Below are 21088 nucleotides of genomic sequence, written 5' to 3'. Positions count from 1 at the left end.
ATTAAAACCACAAGGTCAAAGACTAAAATTTGTGATGAAATTAGAATCATGAGAATAAACTTCTCAAGAAGGAGGTGAAAGTGCCCTGAAATTCCCTTCCTGCATGCTCCAAGTAGAGGATGCTGCAACTCTCTTTTCCTTTTTATCCCACCTCATGGAACCGACAGAATAAAAGATCCAGATAAAATATTTCAATCTGACTATATTGGTTCTTTCACTTACAGAAATTTCAACAGACCTAAAATAAAAGTGCACTGTCCTTTCCATGAAGACATTTCCACTCCAAAAAAGCCCCTTTCACAAAAAAACCATTCCAGTTTCACCCCTGGATTTAACACGAAGCCAAGTCACTACTGACACTCCAAAGTCTGTGCCCTTCTTCCCCTATAAGGTATGGAAGAGGAATACCACACTTGTCTGCCATTTTCCCCTTGGACCATCTCTGCCTATAGTTTTGCTCATCCTGTGCAGAGGTGAAATCTCAGGGATCCACACAAAACGCACAGAAACAAGCTCTGATAATGAGGTCACTGGAAGGAATCCTTTTCCCCAGAGAACTTAGCACACCTATTTGGTACTTATATTTCCTTGGTCCTCAGAGATGTGTCAAGTGGGACTCCTTGCCTTTTGAAATAAGTTTGCTGCACTCTCTATTAAGTGCTTGATGAATGGACAGCTCTGTAGGTACTGACTATAAAAGGCAGGAGTCTGTCCTTTTTTGTGGTAAAAGTGTGCATCAAATTTTCCACTGAAAGATGGGCAAGATTAAAGCCAAAGCAAACAGAATGACTGATATGAAATGGGCCCAAAGTGCTTTTTTAATATATTTCTAAATGTCTCCAATATTCTGTACTTAAAGACTCTGACAACATAATTCTGTGAAAAAGCTTATTTATCCTGTATAAAGAACACAGAGCACTCACCTCCCAAAGGAAAGAAAATACTTATGCGTGTTGCTGTGATAAATGTTTCAGACAACAGCATAAAATCTCTCCTCTACTAACACGAAGGAAAAGAGAGAATAAACCTCACTGCCAGTTCTCCCATCCCAGTTCATTTATATATTCAGGGTTGGAAAAGAGGAAGAAAAATTCCTGACCATAACTAATTTTAACCTTTTCTAATGTCACCATGATCCCTGCTTAAAAATATTTTTATTAACTAACCCATACAACACTCAGCCACATACTTAGCCTAATTAGATTACAGGAATGGTTTTAAATCAGAAACGTTTAATTATTTCCCATGTTATTCCCACTATGTTATGGGATAGCATGGATAATTTCATAAAGAAACAAAAAAAAGTATTTTTTCTTGCAATTCCATATTCTACTGTGATGTACAACACAGGCTTCACTTTCTGCCTATACATATAGGTGCTACTATCAGACAAGAAAAATAACTCTGAGTTAACAGATACTCACTTTCATATCTCAGCATCACAAATTACACCCTGACTAAAGTCAGCTTGGGAGAGGAAGAGGAAGAGGAGATGGGGGCTGAAGATTTCCTTGTGTTAATGAAAAGGTGCCATGTAAATCAGCTTCCAAGATATCATGCTCCATGTTCTTGTCACAAAATGTGAAATTATTATCACGTTGCATAACTACATCTATGGATCCTATAGGTCTCCCCTCACTTTCAAAACCATAGAGGTAACATTCTGGTTGCTTGTGAAAAAAGGAGAAAAACTATGTCAGGACTTTGCCCTGGGACAACATAGATGGCCTGGTTCCAGTTATAGCCACACAAAACTACCTTGCTGCATGCCAGGTCAAAAGTTGTGCCACGTCAGCAATTTGGGGAGAAAGATCAGGAAAAAAATTAATTACCATCTTCACAGGAACCATTTCAGGAAAAACATCACATGAGGATAGGTCTCTGAAGATAACAATGGGGTAATTGTCATAATATCTGAATCTGATCTATGAGACACCCAGACCACCCAAATGTAATTCAGTAAAGTCCGTTGTTTAATACTGGGTTCTAAAATGAACTAATAGGATCAAAGCCCAAGAACTGGATTTGTCAAAAAAAATAAATTTGTCCTCATTTTGTGACACTTTTCCAACCACATCTTCTGACTCTGCTAATAATTTTCTTGATATTTTTATTTAGGAATCTTGAATGTGAAGCGACTATAAAATGAAAGAAAGAGGATATTACAAACATAAAGTTGATTGCCAAATTTTATTTGGGGCAGGAAATGGAAGTAAGGTAAGACTATGTCTCACAGAACTCATATATATTCAATGTTAGGTTTTTTTAACAAAATAAGGATATTTAGTTTGGAGCAAGAAAGGGAGTTAAAGTTTGATCTGCAGACTGAACACTGCATTCCCCAGTTGAGACAGTTACACCTCCCACTCTAAACTTCCTTCCTTTCATGAGACTAACTTGTTTTGGCCTGATATTTTCTAACGTCAGGTGAATGTTCTTATGAAATCTGAGGAAAAATTAATTTGGCTGGTTTCCATTTGTTGTAGCTCTACATGAAAAATACAGTCTTCTTCATTAATTTTTGGAAGTATGTGTAAGAGTAACCACAGCTATAGGCAGAAGTATCAAATTCTATGCAATTATTGATCACACTGGGAAAAAATTATACATAAAAACTTTGAAAATATCCTTCCAATATTAAAAGCATTCAAAACCAACATATTTGTTCATCAGCAGTAGAACTGACTTCATTATGGGTTTATTTAAGGTTAATTCAAAATTTTTCAGACAGAAACAGGTTGTAAGAACAAAAACCAAGGAAACTCATGCAGAAAGTGCAAACCAATGTACAAACCAAAAACACTGAGACCCTAAATTGGTTTCTTGTTCTTCAGGGGAAAAAAAAAGTGTCTAATATTAATTTACTCTTAAGGCTTAGCACTCCAAGACCTACTGCTCAGAGGTCAGGGACCTCCAAGTAGTGTCTTGATGTTTTATCTTAACCTTGCCTGTTAGTAGCTGTTATCTCACACTTCCTTTTTATAGCTAATATTTCTGTATTGTTTTGGAGGGTAAAAGGGGAGCAAGGAACAGATCCTAAACTTAAAATGTTCTGTGTTGGTTGCAGTGGGAAAGGTTTTCAGAAAATATGTACATGGTGTAAAAGCCAAGATCTCTCTGACAGTGAATGAGACATACAACTCCCCAAAGCTCCATCAGTGTTTTGAATATGTTGTCTAATATATTAAACAACTCACATTTCCATTGTCTATAATGGGACTTCCAAAACCTTTTGCATATTTATAGCAGATACCTGTTGAGGCTTTGTCATGTCAGCCAGATATATCTTGCCATTCTGCTAAATAATATTGGCTCTGCCTTACACGTTACTATATCAATTTAAAAGATCAGGATATGTCAGGCATTTATGCCTACATATGCTCATCACATTCTTCTGAGAAGCAAGAGACAGGGACTAATTTCAGCACAAATCTGTACTGTTCCCATGTACCCTGGCTATATTAATCCTGGAACTATTTACCATGGAACACACTGCTCCTGGTAGAAAGAATTGCCTCTGGTCCTGTTTAGTAGGCTGCATCCCCTGAAGCAAAACAATGCATGTATTTTATTATTTTTTAAATTAGGATGAGCTACAAGGTTTACCTGATTTATTCCCACAAATGCCGTGGCTCATACCCACAAGAACTCCTGGCTATCGTGAAATGTCCTGACTGCAGGCTATTAGACCAGCCAGAGCAATGGACAGCATACCCCATTTACCTCTGCCTCCACTCAGCTGTTAAACTGCAGATTGGTAAAAATTAAATGTCTCCTGCACTCTTTGAATTAGACCCAAGGTCTGAACCAGTTATGTGAAGTCAACTACAAAAATTCAGACTAATTCAGTTCAGTCAGACTCTTTTTTTTTTCCTGATTCATGGAATATTTTAATTTGTTCATCTTGGTTCCCTATTAACTTGGAGCGTGGTTTGGTAGGCACTGCACAAAAACATGTGGAGTTCCTGCCCCCAACCATTTAACATTTAAACCAATAAATCAAACCTAGGTTTGGAGAGGAATAAAGAACTACAATATTTATCAAATGCCAAAGTTCACAATTCTAACAGATGTCAGATCTGTAAATGAAACTAAAAAGTTTCACATTCCTACATGAAAGCCTCAACCTTTAGACATCTCTACCCAAAAGCTCTTGTTTCTCTGTCAAATGCTGCCAATTAAAAGAGACCACAGCTGACTCCTTCTCCTTTTCATGTACACATGAAAACACATTAGTTAACAACCTCCATTATACGTGACAACGCTTTGCTGCTACAATTACAACCCGAAAGACAATAAACTATGAGAAAGTCTGATTAATTCTGACACTCTAGTTGTAGTAACATCAAAACCATTAAAGATGCCATGCCACTGCAGAGATGTCTGTGTCATATTGACACAACGATGTGCCTTTATCCACAGTATAAATTTGGTCAGAAATATTAGTGCAGCACACAAAGGAAGAAAACAATAAATGCCTGGTGCAGAGATAAAGAACAGAGGACTCTGTTCCCTTTGAATTTATAATCGCAAAGTGATATATTTCAGCAAACATCCTCTTTGTTGCTTCCCCAGCTGGCTGAAAATGGATTAGAAGGTGAGGATGCGTAACTTCTCTATGGTCCATTATTTCTTATTATCATCCAGATGGAGCATGGCTATTAGAACACCACTAAACACTCTAATGAACTGCAATGTTTTAGATTACTAATTCTTCAACAGCATGTTTGTGTATCAATAATAGACTGTAAAAACAACAACAACCTGATTAATTAGGCTAGATCAAATCTGCTCAGCTCAGCTTCCTGTCCTTCCTATTCTGGGTGTTCATGTGGGTTTTCAACTCTGATGCAGCTTCCATTAAACTCCTTTCAAAGCCTCTAATCACACCGTGTAATATTGCAAGCGATTAGAGGCATTTGTTTAAATGCTTATAAGAAGCATTTAAATAAAAACACACCCATGTTTAAACCATGAATAATTTTCTCGCTCTAACTGTCTGTAATGCAGGGGAGTTTAAATCTCACTTGTTCCTAAGACAGCTAGACGTGGGAAAGCCCCAGTATTTATCATTAAGTCCTCTGTTTAGCAAAGCACTCCAGGATTTAATTCGTTAATATTTTCTGTTATTCCTGTTTTTTTTGGGGGGGCTTTTAACAGGTAAAACAGAGTCCTGATCTAAGCTTGTACTTTCCCATATTGCTCCATTAGCAGTTGGTGGAACATGTAAAATAGCTGCAATGCTGGACCCCAATCTGAAGTTTAGGAAAAAGTGGAGTTTTTTTTCAAAAATGGCCAAAGCATCCTGTGGGATCTACAAAGTAAAACTGTAATCCTGCTCCAAAGCTCATCAAGAACAACGCGAGTAATGTGCATCTGTTACAAGCCCCGAAAACTGTTAAGGAAGTTCTGCCAATGAAGATTTATTATTTTGAAATCAGGAATAATGCTTCAGATAAATTTCTCTAATTCTGCCATTTAACATCCCATTTAACAGCCAGTGCTACCCCTCGACTTCCCAGAGGAGACAGCAGAGCAGCCTCAACATGGGTGCAACACTTGCCTGCTCCTGCCCAGGAACAGAAAGGGGACAAGGTGCTCAGTGACACCAATCATTTTTACTTCCATAAGGTCTCACCAGACACCAGCAGCTTCACCTGTGTTTTTCTCCAAGCCATCTCCAATTCACAGAATCACAGAATATGTTGAGCCGGAAGGGACCCACATGGAAAGATGCCCTCCTTGATCTGCTGCTTGTCAACGGAGTTCATCTTGTGAATGAAGTGGAGATTGGTGGCCACCTTGGCCACAGCGACCATGAAGGGATTGAGATTAAAATCTTTGTTGACAGGAGGAAAAGCGACAGCAAAACCTCAACTCAGGACATGAGGAGAGCAGACTTCAGGCTGCTCAGAGAACTATTAAATAAGATCCCCTGGGAAAATGTTTTTGCAGGTGCTGAAGTCACCATCAGTGCTGATCACTTTTCAAACGTCACCTCCTAAGGGCACAGGAGAAGCCATTCCCAAACATTGGAAGTCAAGCAGGTGAGGCAGAAGGCCTTCTCTTGGAAATAAGGCAAAAAAGGAAGGTGTATGCCCAGTGGAAGCAAGGTCAAGAGACAGGGGAAGAATTCAGAAATGCTGCTTGCCACTGTAGGGAGACAATTCAACTGGAATTGAAGCTGCCAGAAATGTGGGGGACCATAAAAAGAGTTTTTTCAAATACATTAATGGCAATAGGCAGTAAAAAATCCCATTATGGGATGAGGATGGTCACCTCATACACAAGGGACAGAGAAAAGGCAGAGGGGATTTAATCCTTTTTTTGCCCCTGTCTTCAACATAGATAACTGACCAAGGTGGTCTCAGAGCTGGAGGACCATCACTGCAAGAATGATCACCTCCCAGTCAACCCTGAAATTGTCTGGGATCTGCTGCTCCAACTGGATGCCTACAAATCTATGGAGCCTGATGGGATTCATCCCAGAATCCTCAAAGAGCTGCTGATGTCATCGCAAAACCTCTCTCAGTGATTTTTGAGCATTCTTGGGAATCCAGAGAAGTCCCAGCTGAATGGAAGCTGGCCAGTGTTGTCCTAATTTTCAAGTCAAGAAGGAAGACCCTGGAAATGACAGGCCTCTCAGTCTCACTTCAGTGCCTGGTAAAGTTATGGAGAAGATCATTCTGGGAAGTACTGAAAAACACCTGAAAGACAATTGTCACATCACCATGCAGAAACCAGTGGCAGATATTTATAAACCCTTTTCCATCAACCTCATCCTATTTCAAATCTGATTACGCTTCACAAAAGAGCTTTGAAATATGCTTTAATTTTCATTACACACTTTAGAAGAAATTAAATAGTCTTCTCTATTAGAAAATCCTTCATGTTGTTACGCAACAAAAAAGTAGACAAGGTAAGATAAAAGCTTATTAATCTTCTACTTTTGAAAAATATCTTTATCTATCTGCTGTTCTTCTTCCTTTTATCTACTTACTTAGTTTCCCCTGGAAAAAGAGAGAAATTGCTGAAAGTGAGAATATTGCCCCCAAATATCTCTTTTCTCTTTTATTTTTCAATCTTTAAGGAAAATTCTACTCCCACCCATCTGCAATTCTTACAGTGCGTTATACCAAAAGATGTGGATTTAAAACAAAAATATTTTAAAGAAATAAAGACAAGAAAAAAAGGGGTGGAACTAAAATTTCAACATAAAATCAATATTTTATCTTTCTCTAGTGTGAGTCTTAATTTTTGTAATGAAAACGTCCTGATGAAAACATTGAGGCAAGAATATTTAGCTCAGAATTATATTTCAGTTACAAAAACTTTTAAAGCCAAAAAAAGTCAAAACTTCTCTACTGAAATTAATTTCCCTCTGTTTCCTACAGAGGGACTTGATTCAGACCCTCAGTGAGAACAGGTTCTTCTTCCAAAAATAACTGAATCAAGAATCATCTGCTCCAAACAATGCCTTCTGAATTTGTTAGAGAATATGAACGCTACCACACAGACCCTGTATTTGCTAAAAAAAAAAAAATTATAAAATTATAGCTTTGTTTTAACACTGGACACTACCATCCATTTCTCAAAGCCTCACATTATTTGGATGACAACAGCATTTCCCCAGGGAGCTGAACTTCCCCAGGTGAGGGTACCCCAGTGAGTGCATGAACATTTTACAGGTTAAATATGGAAGTGATGTAGGGTGAATACACAGCTCAAACTTTGCAGCCACTACATCGTGGACCACAAAAAAAATCACTAAATACTTAAGGATGGTCAACCACCTAGAGAAAGAGAGCTTTGCTAGCTTTGACTTGCTTAACACACAACAGGGATTTGCAGCTGCACCTTATTCTCCAGCATCAGAGGGATGTAGGGTTGGGAGTGACCTCAAGGGATTGCCTGGTCCAACTGCAATACTGAGGGAGGAGCAAGGATACCTGCAGCAAGACTGACAGATACTCATCAATGGAGTCCACCAAATCTGGTGGTGGCTCTGCCCATGATCTGAATCCACACACAGATGAGAAGTTTTGGTGAACTGATGTTGGAAATCCCTGTTTCCAACATCAATCTTTCACTCCCTCCTAATTGACCTCACTGCCCTCCAGAAAAAACAGAGGATCAACTTTTTTTTTTCCTTTCAAGCACACTTTTTCCATATTAGAAGTCAACCTTCGTGTACCCCTTAAGCTTCCATCAGCTTAAGCCAAAGTCAGTTCCTCCAACTATTCCCCTGAGATCCTGCCTTGTAACAAGTTTTTATTGATCTCCTATCTCTCCAGCTGGTCTACAGCTTCCTTAAGGAACCTTATTAAAAAAAAAATTAAAAAAAAATGTGCCTAACCAGTCCTAGTCCCAACAGAATAAATGCCCTCTTCAGCTTGCCTATGACACTGCTCCTGATGCTTTGCAGAGTGAGATTTACAGGTTTTAGCCCACTGTTGCGTTGTTACATTCAGTCTGCAGTTGCCTATCACTTTCCCCATCTATTATCCTCCAAAATCCTCTCCAGCCTCTCAGCAGCAGAGCCATTTATTCCCTATACTACACTTATGCATTTGATTCGCCCTCTTTACATGTGGTGCATTGCATTCACTTCTGTTGACATTCACCTTGCTGATTCTGGGATGCCTTTCCAATTTACTGGGATCATTATGGATTCTGATGCTGTCACCTAAACCACTTGCAACCCTCCCCATAACTCTCCTGATGTGCTCTCTCTCTCTCTGCTCTGTCACTCAACTCTGCTAATGAAAATGTTGAATGGAATCACATACAGGGCAAAAAATTCCCTGGTAATTTCCTCCAGCTTTGACAGTGAAGCCCTTGATTATATTTCGAGAGAGGTTGTTCAATCAGTTATCGCCGACTTTGTTATGACTGTGTTGAGATCATCTTTCACTCGTTTGCTACAAGATGACTATGTAGAAAAGTGTCAGAAGCCTTTTAAAAAGTTCAGATACATCGTATCTACTCAATTCCTCTTATTCTCCAGGCAGTTATCTTGTCAAAGAAAGAAATCAGATTAATTTGCCACGAACTCATCTTGACACATCCATGCTGGCTGCTGGCCAGTGGAAGAAAACTGGTTTTAATCATTTATGACCAAAATATCCCTACTGAAACACAACTGGGTTTGACTCAGCAGGGTGCACAGCAGGTACCCAGGGAAGAGATGCCAGTTTGGATCCTCCTGTCCTTCCTCCACATTGAAGGGAAAGGGGCAGAGCTCTTCAGGGAGGAACCTGCAGTCATACTCCCACGTAGAGTATGCTTCCACCAGTGGAAAATTTTTCCTGAATCTACCAAAGTTCTTGCAGAAAAAGCTACAGGAAAGATGAATGAGGACAAGAGATGTGCAGGATGAGCCCTCAGTGGTCTCAGAATTTTCAAGAGTAACATGACATTGTTACTCCAGAACTCCAGAAATGAAGCAAGGAGAAACCAAAAGCCAGTATCAGTCATCTTTTATCCAATTACCTGATATCTCTAACTACCACCAAACATGTTACAGTATCACAAGCAGTACTGCAATAATGAAACCTCCCAGAGATTGGGGTTTTTTATATATTTAGAAAAAGCAAAGCCTCTCTGGATGTCTGACAACGTCACAGTTTTTCAGGTCTGAATGTCAATCTAACAAAATTAAAGCAAGGAAATCTCTTGCTGGACCTGAAAAAAATAGTATTTTAAGGCCTGATTCACTGGTATGATCAATTTTTCTACACTGGGACACTTCCTAAAACAACTTGTCTCCTCGCTTAACTGCCCATCCTAACTTTCCACACACTCCAGATGATAAACCATAGCACTTACTTGCAAGAAAAACTGGGCCAATATTAATGAGATTTAACACCAAATACCTGTTTTATCCACTGAAAGCAGGGCCCAATGAGGAGCCCAGCTCCACTGAAATCAGGCAGGACCTACCTGGTAACTGGCCTGACTTAGCTGGGTAACTCTCCTTTTTTAAATGCCAAACACACACAGATATTGTCTCACGAGTACACAAAATTAGCCAAGGATCTCTGTGCAGACACAGACTCAGATCACTCACTTGGCTTTCAGAAACTTCAGTACAGGAAAACACAAACGATCTCCTGAGCCCCTTCCATCCAAGCGGTGTGATACCTTGGGGGTTATCCTTTATCTCAGATTTGTTTATCCCTCTAGCACAATATGCTATAAAGCTTTGCTGTGTTGTGTTGTTAGCTAGTCGGATATATTTGCTGATCTAGTTGGACTAATTAAAACTTTTTCCTTCCTGAGAGATACAGTTGTTATGAGTAATCCAGGACAATGTGATAATCCCTCTGGGACAATCTCAGGTGATTACTTGCACTATATGTGAGCATAAAGGTTGATTTTCTCCATTTACATATCATTTATTTAACATCAATTTTCAGTTGTTTTAAATAATATAGCTCAATAGCACGAAATAACATTTCTTTCTTCATTGTTACCTCTCCCACTGACTGTCCTATCTCTCTTGACACCATAATTTCATTTAAACATATCAAGACAATGACAATAAAAGTAAACCTTGCATAAACACATGCTAGCTATAACCTTGAAAAAAAAATCCCATAAAGCTTCCCAAGGAGACTGCTTTACAGTTTTAAAGCTCTTTTATATAAAGACATGTGGTTTTGCTACCAACTAGAACCTGAATATCTAAAAATCTACTACCACCACAGAGTTAAAGCAAAACAAGGCACGTATGGCCCCACTATGGTGTTTCTGCCAAGTGTCCTTGTTCTATTCACCCCAATCTGGTGGATAAAATCAGGTGCTGGAGCATGTCCAGAGAAGGACAATGGAGCTGGGGAACAGTATGGGGCACAGGTTTGATGAAGAGCAGATGAGGGAGCTGGGGTTGTTTATCCTGGAGAAAAGAAGGCTCAGGGGAGACCTTATTGCTGTCTACAACTACCTGAAAGGAGGTTGTAGCCAGGTGGGGATCTCCCAGGTAACAAGTGACAGGATGAGAGGAAATGGCCTCAAGTTGAGCCAAGGAAGGTTTAGATTGGATGCTGGGAAAAATTTGGAATGGGCTGCCCAGGGCAGTGGCGGAGTCACCATCCCTGGAGGGATTTAAAAGATGTGTAGATGTGGCACTCAGGGACACAGTTAGAGGTGGGGTTGGCAGTGCTGGCTTAATGGTTGGACTTGATCTTAGAGGTCTTTTCCAACTTAAACGATGATCCTATGATCTCACTCTTACACTGAAGTTCCATTTAAAAGTGGAGGATGCCAGACCTTTTACTCCCTAAGAGTAATTTGTTTTTTACTGTAGGCTACTGATATGATTATACTCTCTTTTCCATGCAGCTGTTCAGAGAATATTAAGATTGCCAAGTTCAGCTGCTACACTGAGACCTGTACCCTGACTGGAAATACTCCTACTCCATCTATGAGACATAACTAAGATTACTTACAATTAAAAGAAATCACAGAAAGATCTTGATATCCATGCTTTGTAGAGCTAATAGCACTTGGACTACGGTTCAGCAGTACAAAAGTGTCAAAATGCTTTTTCAATGGCACTCAAAAAGGGAAATTTCCACTTGCAAGGCAACTTCTTGTAACTCTCTGTATCACTTTCTTCCATTTGCACTTATGGGTAAATACAAATGAACAGTTTTACTGTCTCCTGATTTGGATGTTAAAGAATTTATCACCTTTCTGATTGCCTCATCTGAAATAGTAAGCTAATAAATTCATCCCCAGTCTCACTTAAGCTGGCATCACTGACTTAGTTGTTACATAAATCTTTACCTCTTGACTTTAGGTGTCCCGTGGCCTTTTAAGAACCCTTCTTCAAGCTCTGAATTATCAAAATATGCTCACTTCAAAGACAAGGGGTAATGGTGCTGTAGAAGGTTACTTCTGGTATTACATCCAGCAGGATATTGGTGATGAGGCCAAATGCCAACCTGCCCAGAACAAGACAGCTAAAAACACACCCAAATCAGCCCTTCTGGGAACACCTTTGACACCCTGTCTTAATGTTTAAAACCACTCTTGGTCAAGCTAAGTCCAACCCAGCAATAACCTGCAAGCAGTCCCTCCAGGGGGTGCAGGCTGTCACCCAGCTCTCCAGCCACATCTCACTGAGGGCTATGGAAGCATCCTGCACCCATCCACTAAATGCAGCTTGAGGATTACATCTGTGTGTGCTGAACAGGTTGTCCAGAGAAGCTATGGATGCCCCGTCCCTGGAAGGGTCCAAAGCCGGGTTGGATGGGGCTTGGAGCAACCTGGTCTTGTGGAAGGTGTCTCTGCTTATGGTAGGGCCTTGGAATAAGATGAGCTTTAAGGTCCCTTCCAACCCAAACCGTTCTATGATTTTGTGATTCTAAGAAGCATTTAGGAGCTCACTAGTTGGGACATGCTGTTGTTGAAAGAGACATATTCCCCCCACTGTCCCACTTTTTAAGAAACTGCAAGGGGCAGTGCAAAAATTGGCAGGTCTCTACTGCTGAAGAGGTCAAACAAACCCTTCTGCAGCTCCTGGACAGGTGATGCAGAGCCACACCTCTCCCACATCCCACACCTCTGCAGGAAAAGAAACTGCCCTTACACAGAACTGACTCTTGTAGGACACCCTTAGGGCAGAGTTGGATTTCAACCATCGCTAAACACTCCAGCCTGTGAGTTCCTACAGATGTAAAGCCTTCTCATATTACTATCTGTTGCTATGAGAAATATGATTTAATCTACATTACTGGCAATGATCTTTGCTAGAAGGTGCTATCTTACACATACATTTTCCTCAGGATCAAAAATTAAATCCTATGGACTCTTGGGATTGCTTGTCTGGGAGTCTGCCAGACAAACGCTTTCCTACATTTATACACTGTTGTGTCAGTGCGTGGGCTCAGCCACTGCCTAACAAATTTACTAGATAAACCTCCATGATTCATACAAACAGCACTCAAGTGGCTAACTACCATATATTGGCAGGGAACTGATGAATGTTACATGAACAATGAAAGAACCCGCTTAAATAATGAATTAGGTTTGACAGATCAACGGAGAGATGACTGACAATCCCTGGCAGACCATGTCACAACTCCAAAAAAAGACGTGAGCAGCAGCAAGGGGGGATGGCATGAGCATTGTTTGCCAAATATAGGAGGGTTTAGGACCAGAGGTGGCTCAGATAAGAGCATCTCACCCATTTCAAAAAGGAAAGAGCATGTCCTGTTCTCTTTGTTTAGCAAAATTAAAAGCAGAGGAGGACATCTATGTGTTCAGCAGACATATCTAGGATATCTATGATATCTGTATTTATGTGTCTAGCTGACATACCTAGGATATCTATGAGTCTAGCAGACACCTTCCAATGGAAGGTGTTCCTGTCGATGGCAGGGGGTTTGGAATTAGATGTTCTTTAAGGTCCCTTCCAACCCAAACCATTCTATGATTCCATGACAAGAAGAACCCACCCACACTCGCCTTTCTCATCTCTCCCCTTAACAATAAGAACTTGGGTTCAAAGTGACAGCAATTGCATCTGTTTCCTTTTCCTACCTTAAAATCATCAACCTGGGTATTTTAAGATGTCAACAAGAAGGCAGCATTTCAAGCCATTAAACTAGAAACTGATTTTTTGAAAGAAGTGTCTAGAAATTGCTCACATTTTCCAGAGAAGTTATCCTGTACAATCACCACGACAAATTCTTCTGCTCATACGCAAAACCAATTTGAATTACCAAGCCTGTCTTCAGCATAATTTAAAACCAGTTGCTGAAAAATATCATCTCCCCCACAATAACCTCCCCATAAAACTGGAGTAAATAGATGCCAAAGTAACAACGTATGTAGATAAAGAAGAAGAACAACAAAGGACGAACAACAAAGCACCTTTTCTCAGCTCTTCTGGGGATTGATTGGTAACTAAGAGATTTTTCTGTGTCTTTCACATCCTGAGAAGCAGTGAAGTATTCAATGTTTATTGACACTTTTCCCTTCGATACCATGTTCTGACCTTCCCTCGCAGTAAGGATCGTCGGAGCATTTCAGTGGAATATACTGGATTTCTGTTGTTGCCTGGATGAAGTATGCACTGGGCTGGGCTCACTCAGCTGGACGAAGAAATTCATGTAAATACCATATTTATGGCATATAAAAATGTGCCATATTTTTACTGACTTTGCAATCTGCTGTGTGCCATTCAGAGCAATTTCATTTTTACACAGGGACAGAGGTAAATCAATTCCTCCAGGTTACACCAGAAGCATGCAGGAGTCTGTCAGAGACCCTCTGAGCTGCAAGCTGGGTGTTGTGCTTTAACCCAGCAGGCAGCTGGGCTAAAAACCCCACAACCTACTCACTCACTCTTCCCCCAATGGGATGGGGGAACGAATGAGAAGAAAAAGTAAAACTCATACGTTGAGATAAAGAAAGTTTAATAGGACAGAAAAGGAAGGGGGGGAATAATACTAATGATAAAAGAATACAAGAAAAAAGTGATGCCATGTGGTGTGTAAGGTCCCTTTGGCCAGTCTGGGTCAGCTGTCCCAGCTGTGTCCCCTCATGGCTTCTTGTGTCCCCCCAGCCTCCTCGCTGGCAGAGCACGAGAAGCTGAAAAGTCCTTGACTCAGAGTAGGCACTGCTCAGCAACAACTAAAACATCAGTGTGTTATCAACACTATCCTCATTCTACAGCCAACACACAGCACTGCACCAGTTACTAGGAAGAAAATGAACTCTATCCCAGTCTCAGCCAGGACACTGGGAATCTGGTCGCTTTTCTCCCAGTGGAAGCACAGGAAAGAAGGAGGCATATGGCAGTACATGAACTCTTTCTTGTTCCTTCAGAAAACCCCACCTCTCCTGAATTCTGCAAGCTGTTTCACCCTGCCATACTACCACCTTTCCCAAAATGCCTTTTGCCTTTTACTGACTTTCTGCTCACTGAAGTCCTGGAAGTGAGGAGTTGCAAGACAGTAATAATGGTGTATGAACCAAAAGCTTCTTTCTGTTTTCTCTCTTGACTAATTCTTCTCTTTTATTTTTCCTGTGAAAGGCACAAGCCTTTTACATCTGCATCTATGGCTGGGCTGCAGAAGACTAAAACCTGCCTGTGGACTGAACTAGAGCAACATGCAGAAGCAGAGACTGAGCTTCTGTTTGGAGGCTGTGAGCTGACAGAAGATAATGGAAGGTTTACAAGAAAGGACCTTCCTGAATGATAAATGATTCCTGGTCCATTCAAAGCATCTGACAGACCTATCTATTTGTTCTGCTCTGCACAGAGAGGGGATGAAATGACCTAGATCAACACAAAAGATGCTACAAAAATCAGATTTTCAATGCATATTCAGCAACTCTAGGCAGCAAATGCACAATAGGTATTTAAACAATAACCCTTGTAAAAACTTGCTCCCTTGTCATAGGATGCTTTATGTTTGCTATTTTTAGCTTTTCAAGTGTCAAGAAGCAGCAGAAAAAATATTGCTGAACAGCACTGGACACCAAGATAAAACAAGTCAGGCAAAAAGAAATCTGAAGTAAGCTCTGAAAGATGAGGTTAAGTTATTCAAAGCTCTCTTTCCTGCAAGACAGGTGATGTATTTCAGTCTAAATATCCCACTCAATCTGTCCTCGGTGAACAAAGAAATGACAAACTGCCAATCAAACTGAAAAGCATCCCCATTCATCAGGGCTTCCCCCGCCACTGCCCCGCACCGAGCGATGCTTTATCAGCACCTACAGAATCTGAACCTGGCTATTTTTAACAAGTACACCACTTTGCAATCCTGCCCACCAGAAGGATTTGCAAATCTTTCCAAATACTCCTCCCAGGTCCTGATAACTTTGCCAGCGTGAATAGGAAACTTGGGGCTTTCAGAACAAGCCGCTTCTCGCTGACAAGGCAGCAAAGATTTCCTTTCCTATCTGCAGTTTGCATGAGTAGGCAGCTGGGATTGTGATGAATTACTATCTCTGATTCCAGTGCTAAGTTTAAGACATTTATTTGGCAGAGTCTGTTAGAAAAAGCACTGCCAATATCAGCTATTGGTATTAGCAAACTTCTTCGGGAGAACTACCAAAGGTATTTCACAGCCTCTCTCTGCTTATAACAGGAGTCTGTTTGGGAAGCAGAGATTTTTATTGATTGAACTGTAATTGAATTTAGCTGAATGTTTACCTCAAAACACAGTTTCAAAAGAGAAACTAAAACATCTTGGTTTGAAAACTACTCAAATAATTTTGAGTTCTTAGTTACACCTTTTCATGGGGCCAAATCCTTCTCCCAGGCTCACTGGCCACTTTGATTGCCTGAGAAATTGCCTTTTCGACTGATTGTTTGCTGTGCCTTCCTCTTTCATTTTGGAGTTCAGAGTGTCAGGCTTGCAGCAGCTGGCCCTGCAAAGCATGTCTATAAAATCCTGCAGATCTGATCTCTTTGCAGGAATATTGCAAGTATAAAGCCCATGACCACTGCCTGTCTGGAAGTTGGTGTATTTTCTAACCAGTCAAGGAACTGCTCTAGATTATCATCTGGATTTCAGGGGCAGTCATCACACTAATGTGCATGAATTGCGAATCTTCAAATCTGCATTGATGTCATTGCAAAAGATTCAACCATTTGATGATAATCGAGCATTTTCACACTGGTAAATAAACTAAAGAGTCTGTACTATTCTTGCAGTCCACAATGCTCTTCATCTGACTCACAAGAGAAGACACATCACATTTGATGGCATTATTTTTACGCAATAAGCAACTCAACTATCCTTTTGCCATGCTTCTTAAATTTTAGATTCTACTTTTTACTTCGTCTAAAAGCCTATAAACCTACCCAAGGTTTTCCACCTATTAAGCTCACAGTTACCACTTACAAATTTGACATGGGCACTTAATAATTCTGTATGTAGCACTTATGACAACTTTTAAGATCTGCCAGTGGCACATACATAGGCTGTTGTAAAAGCCAGCTTTGATACTGCAGTGTGTATTCCCTATCTTTAACATGTTTCAAAGATGAAAAAGTAAGAACACAATCCACCTAGAACAAATACAAAGCAGGTTACAATCGCCACTTCATTTTCATTTACTGAGGTCATGTATGTATTTTGTTGTTGTTGTTATCATTATAAATAGTAGTAGCAGCATTCATTATGTTTTTATGGCTCTCACCCCACCCTAAGTCATTTACCACTGAGTTCCTTCTGTGGGACCTTCCTCTGCAGGACAACAGAAGTCCCCACCAAAAAAACCCCAAGGGACATAAATATTACAATATATATAAAATCCTCTATACCCACTTTATTCTCCAAGTCTCCAGATTCTGTAAATACCACAAAGCAGTTTCAACAAATGGCACAACAGCACCTAGAGGGTTTTGATGACCTATCTGCAACAGCTGGTTGATGCTCTGCTTTGGGGATTTGCTTTTTGTGAACTTGGAAGTGTTTTGGAACACACCAACCCATCATGTAGAGATGATGTTTAGCAGAAATTTCATTGCACCACACAGCAAGAAGAGTCCTAAAACCGCAACCTCTCTTTAAAAAGCACTTCAAAATCTCCAAACAAATGGCTTTAATCTTCTAAAGACCTAGAAAGACTGTAGCAAGAAAGCTTCCTTTTTATAGTTCAGTATTTCTCTGAGATGAGCTCAAAGTGTTAGCTGAGATAATTATCAGAGAGATTATGCAGATCTTATTATCAAAAGGTTTTGTTTGCTCTCTCGTTACATAATTGCTTAGTGTTTGTATGGAGCTCAGAAAATAGAAAGCAACAGAGAAATACCGAGAATTATTTAACAGAAAAATAATTCTCCCAAATGGTATTAACATTTTAAGTTGTCTTCACTATATTTGGAAGATTTCTATTAACCTGTAGAGATGCTCAGTGGTCTAACCTTGGCAGCACATGAAATGAGAAATGTGCCTTACCACTATTGATTTTAGAGTATTTCAGTGGAGCTGTGAAACAGTAGGAAGCAAAGAAAAGGTGCAATATAGTGTCTCATCATTTCCTTCACTTCTAGATTTGCTGGTGACAAAGGTCACCACATTCAGAAGACAAAATTCAGACTTGTAACTCAAACCATTACAGTAAAGTATACAATCACTTTATGGAATCACTAAATATTTCAAGAATTGGATAAAACCACATGAAATGTTTCCAACCTTGTGCAAGTTTATAAGCAAAACTCAGTCAGACTAACTGAATTTGAATACACTTTGTACTTTGAACCAAATTCTAGCCAAGACCTTTCAAATGTGATAAAAGCCATCTTTAAAGCGAAAAGTTGAGGCCCTGAATTCAATATAAACTTGTCTGTGGCACACTTATGTATCCAGAACACTTACTTTTGCAAACAACTTAAAAGCTACAGCAACTACACAATTTCAATTCCTGCTTTCCGTAATTCCGAGTTCATTTTGTGATTATTTACAGGGCCTTCAGATTTTTTAGGATGTCAAGAAAGCTTACAGCAAGTGTGTTTTGGAACCCTCATGCCAGCCATAGAACTCCCCTTGGGTTAAATGCAGTAAAATTGGGTTCTACTTACAGCCAACCATCATCATGGCCACGGAAAAAATCTTCTCTCCATCAGTGGTCGGTGCTATGTTTCCAAATCCTATCGTTGTAAGGCTTGTCATGGTAAAGTAGAGAGAGGATATGTACAAGGAGTCTTTGCTGGGTCCTCCTTCCCACTGCCCCGAGCCAGTGGTGTTGTATCGATATGGTGTCCCAATGCTCAGGGCCAACTGGTAGAGCCAACTGTCTGTTTTGATTGTGTTGGTGAGTTCATCTATAACCTCGTAGTCCCCGATGCTGTACCATATGCAGGCTAGCCAGTGGGCCACCAGCCCAAACACACACACCAACAGCACCAGCACAGCAGCACCATATTCCAGATAATGGTCCAACTTCCTGGCAACTCGACCAAGCCGTAGAAGACGCACCACTTTTAAGGAACTGAAGAGGCTACTGATTCCCTAGAAAAGAATAAAAATCGTTATTTGATCTGATATATCCTGCTGGTTAGCCCAGAAGACTGTACAGCAATTCCTGCATCTGCTTTAAATCTTTCTATATAGTTTTTCCAGCCTCAGACAACAGAACACAAGATCAAACCCTTCTCCCCCTCCAGTGCTTTTGTCCTCATCAGGCTGAGTCAAGTTTGGCACTCATTAGGTGGATAAATTACTTTGTTCAAGCTCAATCTTTCAAAGCAAGAGTTCTGTAGAATCCAAAGTGGGAAATGGCAAGTTTATTACTAAAAGGAGTGATTCAATACTTCACAGTTTGAAGTAAACGGGAGACTCTGCTTTGACCTCAAGGAGATCAAATGAGGTGGAAGAGCAGTCACAGATGGAACTACACCATCCAAGTGGAGTCTTCTCAAAGTTTCTGAGAGAAGAGTATTCTATTAAATCCAAGCAGAGGATTATTATTCTGGTCAAAACGGTGGTCCACCTACTTCAACAACCCTCAACGTTAACAGATGCTCAAAAGAAACATCAGAAAGTGGGTAACTCAGAGAAATCTGCCTATTGTCACTCTCCTCCACCAAACAGGAGCTGAGTGGCTTACTCTAGTCCAACAGTCTCCACTCCTTAATAACCTTCACCCCAGGTAACATAAGTGTGCCTATTTTGTTAGTTATAAGAAGGCTCACTGATTGAACACAGAATTAACAACTCTGGTCACATCACCCTTCTGAGTGAGGGTAAGACTGACCACAAGGCACATGCCTTTGCATAAAGGGTTAATTTCTCTCCAATCAACAGACATATTTTTCTAAAGCAAGTGTTTGTGCAGTGGTTTGATTTTTTTTCACACAAGATACATGAAGTACAAATAAATGGAAGTACAAATATTTAGGGAATAAGAGCACAAGGACCATCAAAAAGTTAATAGAAACATCTGAGTGGGAATAAAAAATGTGCATGTCCTCCTCAATGCACAAATGGTTTGTGCTGTATCTTAACAGAGTTTTGAGATGCAGGAAGAGAACAAAAATATGTTCCTGATCTATTGCAATCCCATGATATATCTAACTTGTGCATTAAATTAATTAGTGGCTCAAAATAGAAGGTTTGTAAAGGAAGGTTTCTAATATAAAACATTCAGAAGCTGAAGACATTTAATTTAAAGTAGAAATTAAGACATAGAAAGCAATGAGGCAAACATTCCTAGTTACTGTGCCAAGATTAAATTGCCCTTTTCTATGCATCATTATCAAATCAGTCTAGTCAAAACACTAGCTAATTATATTATCAAACAGTAAAAGACTGGAGTTTCTGGAGTTTTCCATACCAGAAAAACATTCATCTCTTTTGCACCTCTCTTTCTTCTTCTTTTGCACCTTCTTTCCCTTTTCCCAACTAACATTTGAAGGGTAACACACATCTGATATTTCTAGATGTAATCTGTTTGGCACAGTTCTTGTATGCTTTTCAAATCCTGTTGGAATGTGTTTCAGATCCCCAAATCCTTAATAAATTGAAGCTCTATATTTGCATCCAAGCTCTCACGATGACTAATGCCACAGAGGGAAGTGGAATTTTCCCATTTTGATTTCTGTATTTTGCATTTACACAAGACAGAGATGTAGTTTATTATTCTTATTTCCATCTAAATGTATATCTACTTATTTGCTTTAGGATATATGACTGTGAGGCACTCTAAGCAGCCAACTGCTCCAATAAACTGGGAAGTCCCTTACAACATTCATGTCCCCAATGGACTGGGGACAATGGACTACTGAATGAAGGTCCCACCCCACAGAAACAACATCTAAATTTAAAAAAAAAAGAAAACTATAGGGTAGTTTAATAGTGTACTTCATTAAATTATCCTGCAGCGTGGTTCAGTGAATTAACCCTGATTTTATAACTTGCTGTGAAACCAGAGGGAGGAAACAGCAGGGTGGTTTTTTGTAGGACCAAATCCTGTTGCATTGGTCAAGCAGAGATGCATTACTTCCACTATTTCCATTTTACTTAAAGATTCACTGTTCCTTACCAAGACTAAGGCTAGGGAAGGAGTTAAAGACCTGGAATTCAAACTTGGGAGTCCCCATTTTTGCACCCAGTAGTTCAAG

The 21088-nt window shown here is 40.0% G+C and overlaps 1 protein-coding gene across 1 annotated transcript in view; it reads right to left on the bottom strand.

Moving 5' to 3' along the window:
* KCNH5 (potassium voltage-gated channel subfamily H member 5) overlaps positions 1-21088 on the bottom strand; it is a 153108-nt gene that overhangs the window by 75445 nt on the left and 56575 nt on the right. The window contains exon 7 of the mRNA XM_027674189.1: positions 18548-18977. Coding sequence (XP_027529990.1) covers positions 18548-18977 — 430 coding nt within the window. The remainder of the gene's footprint in view (positions 1-18547; positions 18978-21088) is intronic.

Source organism: Neopelma chrysocephalum, unplaced genomic scaffold, assembly GCF_003984885.1.
Source record: "Neopelma chrysocephalum unplaced genomic scaffold, ASM398488v2 Primary Assembly neopelma1_24, whole genome shotgun sequence".
Lineage (NCBI taxonomy): Eukaryota > Metazoa > Chordata > Aves > Passeriformes > Pipridae > Neopelma > Neopelma chrysocephalum.
Note: the sequence above shows the minus strand (reverse complement) of the source record. Positions and strands in the feature narration are given on the sequence as shown.